General features: G+C 43.4%; 1 protein-coding gene across 1 annotated transcript; it reads right to left on the bottom strand.

The window, feature by feature from the left end:
- Window positions 1-2178: 2178 nt before the first annotated feature.
- LOC112254152 (vesicular inhibitory amino acid transporter) lies at window positions 2179-7106 on the bottom strand. Its single transcript, XM_024426433.2, has 2 exons — window positions 6141-7106; window positions 2179-4708 (listed from the first exon to the last, which is right to left on the bottom strand). Exons 1-2 carry the CDS (start codon window positions 6558-6560, stop codon window positions 3521-3523), a joined length of 1608 nt encoding a protein of 535 aa, XP_024282201.1. The 5' UTR covers window positions 6561-7106; the 3' UTR covers window positions 2179-3520.
- Between the last annotated feature and the right edge of the window lie 265 nt (window positions 7107-7371).

Below are 7371 nucleotides of genomic sequence, written 5' to 3'. Positions count from 1 at the left end.
ATTGACCGGTTTCCAGGTAATCTCCCCGACGTTCTCAGACAGGGATGGGCATCAAATACTGACTTGTATCGCGGGTGACCTGCCTGGAATACGCCTGTCCTATACCCTTTTGTACCTTTATATACTAAACAATATTTTAGATCTGTAAGGCTTGGATATTACAAGCATTAGCAAAAATGACATAGGCTACAATCATTCAGAGACAACTACTGGTTAAAATTGACCATCATAGAAGCAAATGGTAACAATTATGGCATGTGACTTGTGCACCTACTCTCACTGTGGTTAGCAGTGCAGCTTGTTAGATCTCTCTCTCTCACTCTCACAAACACACACACACACACACACAGAGAGAGAGAGACAGACATGACCTTTTTGGTCTGGAATGTAAATTGCATAGAATTCCTGTAATTTAGATTTCTTATGACACAGGAATAACCCTAATCAATCGCATCAAACAAAGAAATGCTATGTATTTTCATGAATCATTATTTTATATCTGCAATAATTCTACAAAACAAATTTCCATATTTTATTATATTTATCCAGAAAAAAATACACTGAACAAAAAATATAACCGCAACATGCGGGAAAACAGATATGTATGTAAAAGTAGGGGCATGGATCAGAAAACCAGTCAGTATCTGGTGTGGCCACCATTTGCCTCATGCAGCGTGACACATCTCCTTTGCATAGAGTTGATCAGGCAGTTGATTGTGGAATGTTGTCCCACTCCTCTTCAATGGCTGTACAAAGTTGCTGGATATTGGTGGGAAATGGAACACGTGGTTGTACACGTCGATCCAGAGCATCCCACACATGCTCAATGGGTGACATGTCTGGTGAGTATGCCGACCATGGAAGAACTGGGACATTTTCAGCTTCCAGGAATTGTGTACAGATCCTTGTGACATGGGGCCGTGCATTATCATGCTGAAAGGTGAGGTGAACGCCGGAGGATGAATGGCACGACAATGGGCCGCAGGATCTCATCACGGTATCTCTGTGCAATCAAATTGATAAAATGCAATTGTGTTCGTTGTCTGTAGCTTATGCCTGCCCATAGCATAACCCAACTGGCACCATGGGGCACACTGTTCACAACATTGACATCAGGAAACTGCTCTCCCACACAAAGCCATACACCCTGTTTGCCATCTGCCCAGTACAGTTGAAGCCGGGATTGATCCGTGTAGAGCAGACTTCTCCAGCGTGCCAATGGCCATCGAAGGTGAGCATTTGCCCACTGAAGTCGGTTAAGATGCTAAACTGCAGTCAGGTCAAGACCCCGATGAGGACGACAAGCACGCAGATGAGCTTCCCTGATACGGTTTCTGATTCTTTGTGCAGAAATTCTTTGGTTGTGCATACCCACAGGGCATAGGTCCACTCACTGGGGAGCTAGGCCTAGCCAATTACTTTTCCCCACAAAACTACAGGGTGGCAGGGTAGCCTAGTGGTTAGAGCATTGGACTAGTACCCGGAAGGTTGCAAGTTCAAATCCCTGAGCTGACAAGGTACAAATCTGTCATTCTGCCCCTGAACAGGCAGTTAACCCACTAGGCCGTCATTGAAAATAAGATTTTGTTCTTAACTGACTTGCCTAGTTAAAAAATAAAAAAGCTTCATTAGAGACAAATAATCCTCAGTTTCATCAGCTGTCCAGGTGGTCTCAGATGATCCCGCAGGTTCTGCGGTTCTGAGGCCTGTTGGCTGTACTGCCAAATTCCCTAAAACAACGTTGGAGGTGGTTTATGGTAGAGAAATGAACATTCAATTCTCTGGCAACAGTGCTGGTGGACATTCCTGCAGTCAGCATACCAATTGCATGCTCCCCATAGCTATTGCATTGTGTGACAAAACTGCTAATTTTAGAGTGGCCATTTATGGTCCCAGCACAAGGTACGATGATAATTTTGTTTAATCAGCTTTAATCTTGAAATGCCACACCTGCCAGGTTAATAGATTATCTTGGCAAAGGAGAAATGCTCACTAACTGGGATGTAAACACATTTGTGCAAATAAGCTTTTTCTTTGTATGTCAAATTTCTGGGATCTTTTATTTCAGTTCGTGAAACATGGGACCAACACTTGACATGTTGCATTTATATTTTTGTTCAGTGTACATGTTCTCACGGTTTTTCGTTTTTATCACATAAAACCCACCACACAAATGTATATGATATAATTTAACTTGTTTCTTTATTCTTTAATGTTCATTTTCACGATATATGATCACGATTTGAGATTTACATTCCATCTTTTTGAAACCACAATACACTACACATACGGTTGTATAACATTTCCACAGGACCGTTGGATTGTGCAGAATGAAAAATGTCTTTATGCACATTTTCTTATTTTCATGATCTCTTCATATTTGTATGATTCAGACACTTAATTCCGGACATCGAATCATTTCAATTAATCTCGCAGGTATAGTTTACAAGTAAAATGCATTATAATATGACACATTAGGGGATCAATTCGAATTTACAGTGACCGAATTCCATGGTGATCTTAATCATGGCGAATTTCGGTCAAGTGACGGACTTGTGGGGCCTTCTTCAAACGATAATGACACAGCCTATTACTTCACAGGCATTTGCCGTCTTTTTTTCTTCCCAATTTCATAACCTGTGCGATATGTGTTTAGGCCTAACCATGTATCTAAATGTTTATTCAAATTTCCAAAACACGTCTTTCCTTACTCAGGTTGTGAACGTTTTCTTTTCCGCGTCCTAATTCCTGAACACTTTTCTTTTGTCTGAATATTATACATTCAATGTAGCTAATGCTGTTTCGAAATAGCGCTTGGAGAGAATACAAATGACTTTAAATAAATATCCAAGATATTTGGGATATTCCTAGTATTCATTAACACACTGTTTCATCATTCACGATATGTATTATATTTATGTTGTCTTGCTGATAGCCTATAATGTATTGCCATTTTAGTAGTTCCCATCATAATAGGTCCACATTATAGTATGTCAATGTGTTAATTAATAATCACATTCACTGCCGACTGAAACATTGAAAATCATGTAGAAGAAAGTGCCATCATATCAAACACACAACTTTGTTTATACCATTTAGTCACGATGCCGTCAAATTGTCGTCCAAAACCACATACTTGCATTTCAAATGAAATGTCTCTCAAGATGGGAAAACACCACAGAGAGATGAAGAAACGTGTCCCATTTTGCAATTTTGTTTAGGTCGATTGAACTATTGTAAACCTTCACTCCACTGAAAAATATGGATATGCATGTTGTTCTCATATTTATACATTACAAGTTGAATTGTCCATATCATATTTAGACTGTCCCACTGTGTGTGTGTGTGTGTGTGTGTGTGTGTGTGTGTGTAATGAGTGCTTGCACTGCATTTCGGTGCACGCATTTATTTCGCATGAATTCTGTAAGCAGGGATGCACTGACTGCGCTCAGTGGGGATTTCAGTTATACACTATAAGGGTATGTGCAAAAACATCGATATCCAGCAGACAGTGGCTTGGCTAATCTTCTATGCCATACTTGTAAGCTTCTACTAGTCCCTCCATTGAGTGGATGAAACCAGAGATGGCGCATATGCCCCCTATTACAAATATAGCGACATCAAAGAACACGTGGTGCCATAGCAGCTTTCTCCATAGTAGCTTGAGGTGGAAGAGGCTGGGGAGCAGAAAGCAAAGCCCCGCGCCCGTCAGGCTGCCGGTCAGACCCATGAGAAGAGCAAAATGCGGTACATAAATGGCCATGAGCAACGTGAACACCACAAGGGTGCATCTGAGAGTGAGGCCCCAGGCTTTCAGCCTTCCATCGCCTCCATAGCAATCTGGGAACCATGTGCGTTCTCGTTCACAGAAAAATGATTTCTCCAATACTTCAACCGCAGCGAAGAATGGCAATGGGTATGACAGTAAAGCTTTGGCCACTAAGAAAAGGTTCACAACAGCCCTGATGGTTGACGGCAGGTTGTCGGTGATGACCTCCTTGGTGGCATCCGCCCAGGTCAGGTAAGCCAGAAGGGCGAACAGGCCTTTGAGGACGCATGCAGCGATGTGGGTCCAGTTCATCATACAGTGGAACTCGCTGGGTTTCACCATGTTCCCCTCGAGTGACGGAAGGAAAATCTGAGACGTGTAACTGAACACGATGATTCCAATAGAAATGGGGAACTTCTTCACATCGATGTAGAATTTGACTTTGTCCCAGGCCCAGTCGCGCGCTCTAGAGAGGCAGTAGGCAATTACCAGGATGTTGATGACGAAGTGCGCGATAGTGCACAGCAAACTGAACTTTGACACGGACTTGAGGTTCTTCAGGAAGGCGCAGGGCAGCAAGGCGGCGGTGGCCATGATGGCCCAGGACTTCTGTGAGATGGGGAGGGTGGGAAAGCTGTTGTACATCAGATTTCCGCTCACAACCACGTACAGGATGCACGTCATCACCAGCTCGATGATCTGGGCTACATTCACGATATGGCCACCTAAAGATGGAAACCTCGGTTGACAACAGGCGTTTGCAATGTCCACGTATGAGTCCCTTACACGCACCAGCTGACCGTCTTCGTCCTCCTCGTACAGGCAGGCGATGAGGATTTTCCCCGTGTAGCAACACACCACGGCGGCGAAAATAATGAGAAACAGTCCGAGGTATCCCCCGTGGAGAATGGCGTATGGTAAACCCAGAACGAACATCCCCTGAAAACACACAGGAAGTTATTTATGGGCATAATAACCAGATCAATTCAAGATAAACGTTTACAAAATGTAGCCTGGTATTTGTTGATAATAACTAAACAGGTTGGAGATGGGTGGGCGTAAATATAGGATTGCCAATTAAATAATTATTTTACAAAATGGAGTATTTGTTGAATGACTATTGCACTTTACGTAGGCTTACATGGATTACGCATTATGAGATAGTGTGTACATGATTCAATGGGTGACATGCTTGCTTGTTGGTGTGTGTTATGGTGGACATTCCATTTAGCTGCGAGCGTGCCCTTTCCAGCTAATTTTGTAGTCATCAATAGGGTGGAGACACGTCCTGGTTAAATGGTGAATGTCATGATGATGATCATAGCGTTAACAACGCATGATGGGACGGCGCTTGTCTTGGGACTTTTTGCCACATACAGATACACTGTCAAGTACATTTTAACACTTCAAAGGTCGCCCCAGACCCGCTATTACTCATTTGTAGGTGATAGACACGCATAGCCTGCGCGTAATGCAACGATGAAATGAGCTATAGACTAGCTATAACGTATATGATAGGCTATCGAGGAAAGCACAGCGCAGCATAGTTTAGGCTATATATCCAAATGACCTTGACGAAATTACTATCTAGAAGGTCACCTGTCGATCTGAAGGAGAGATTCAGTCCTTTCGAATAGTATAACTGCTGCTGCATGAATGCGCTCCAGAGCAACAGAGCCAAGTTCGTGCGTAAAGCCGCATCAACAGATCAGTACGCGTCACGTTCTTTCGTCAACTGGAAGTCTATGAGAGTACATGGAATTAGAATATTTGTGTTTATATGCTAGATATTTTATAATTATTCTGTAGGTTATGTGTATGGCTTCAGATAATGAAATGCAACAAAGCATTACCTTTTTTCCCCCATTGGTTAACCTCTTACGGTAACAGTGTGTAGTTTATCCTATTTTTTTCATAGGTTATGAACCTTCCCAAACCACGTCAATTATCTCCAAATACCCCCAATTCATCTCCTTATCCAAAATCAAAAGGTTGTTTTTGTGTGAATTGGGCTCGGGCAGTTTTTGTTATTTATTTATATAAGGAACCTTTGGAATATTAGTGTCTCTATATATCCGGGATGCCTCACACAATTTATTTTATGTTCTAGCTTAACACAGTCACTGCTATTGCCTAGGGTCGGGTTCACGAGACTGTTGGAATATCGAATGCCTTAGCCTCTATTGGCCTTTTCACCGGTGATTTGTGTTCGCAATTAATGTGGTGATAACTGAAAGAAAAGCTATGTAGGCTTACATTTATTAACATTTGGCTATCCCTTTATATGGCAGGTAACACGAAGTAATCATTGAATGAATGAGTGGGATAGGACACCTGCAAGCGCCATGCTGTTTAAATTATGCGTCTTTACCTGGATTGCATTCGTGACATTCCAGCCAGCTTCCCACGCGGTGATTTTCGGTGATTTTTCTTCTTCTCCCAGACCTGACGCTTTAGAGGCGGAGAGCGGAGGGCCGGTGCCATCTCTCTGGTAGTGGCTGTCCCCAGCCGCCATTCCATCTTCTCCTCCACCCATCCCACCCTCTCCGCTCCCCTCTCCAGTGTCACCACCACCCATTTCATCCGATTTCATGATGTCCATCTGCAGTCCTTGCCGGTGGTCGTAATCCAAATCATCGCATGCGGCGAAGCCCAGTCCCTCCTCGTCTGTGGCGGCCTGGAAGCCCATCCTGGCCATCATGCCGCTCACCTTCGCCGTGGATTTATTCGACACTGAGGTGGCCGCATTTGACAGTTTATTTTGAAATTTGCTTCGGATTAAATGTGCCATTGTCGCGTTCTCTGTCTACCCGTCTGGGACAATTTTTTGTTGTTCAAATAAAATAATTAGTCAATAACTAGATTGCGTGAATAAAACTAAGCTATAGTACGGACGGTGGTTTTATAAAGCCCTGATGGTTTTTAAGTTGCTATCTCCACTTCTTGATCAAAATACTCCTGTTCTTGATCATCCCCAGGTTCCTTTCACCTTCAGACGTCGGCGCTCCGTCTTCGCATCTTGTGACCGCACTCCAGTCAGTGACCGCACTCGACGAAAACGTCCGAACTTGATGCACGATTTTTTTTACGGGGTGGAAATGTATTGCGCAGAGGATTACGCAAAATTGTTGCAATTTGTTTTATTCAGTTCGTTTATTGATAATAACGGTTGCAGCAACGCTTCCACAGATGGTTTTCCTTGGCGGTTACTGAGGTCAGTGCCGTACGCCGGAGCCTGGGGGTGGCACGGAGGAGGCACGTGTCATCATCAGCCTGCCAATACAAGGACTCGGCTTCGTGAAGCAAGTCTCCAGCCCCCAGAGCGCGTAGACACCCCACGGAAGAAAACGGGAGAGATTTGCTGCATTACTAGGGGAGGTGCTTGCGGTACCTTGTCCCCTCCCCACCCCCGTATTCTACAAAACTTCATTCTAACATCCAATTACATTCTGGGGGCTTTGAGTCTTGCATTACGTTACGTGTATAAAAGGAGCTAGGTGGAAACTGAGAGGAGACAAACATCAACTCTTTGGACCGGGTTATGTAACATTCAGACTAGAATTTGACCAAATATTTGTTGCTTGACCATTAGTTGTTGTTTT

The sequence above is a fragment of the Oncorhynchus tshawytscha genome, linkage group LG07, assembly GCF_018296145.1.
Source record: "Oncorhynchus tshawytscha isolate Ot180627B linkage group LG07, Otsh_v2.0, whole genome shotgun sequence".
NCBI lineage: Eukaryota > Metazoa > Chordata > Actinopteri > Salmoniformes > Salmonidae > Oncorhynchus > Oncorhynchus tshawytscha.
This window is presented reverse-complemented; position numbering and strand designations above follow the sequence as displayed.

What these genes read in the sequence shown, in the direction of transcription:
- LOC112254152 (XM_024426433.2), bottom strand. Translation starts at nt 6,560, where the DNA reads ATGGCACATTTAATCCGAAGCAAATTTCAAAATAAACTGTCAAATGCG. An exon ending in ATGTCACGAATGCAATCCAG is followed by an intron (nt 4,709 to 6,140) that starts GTAAAGACGCAT and finishes GTGTGTTTTCAG; the next exon opens with GGGATGTTCGTTCTGGGTTT.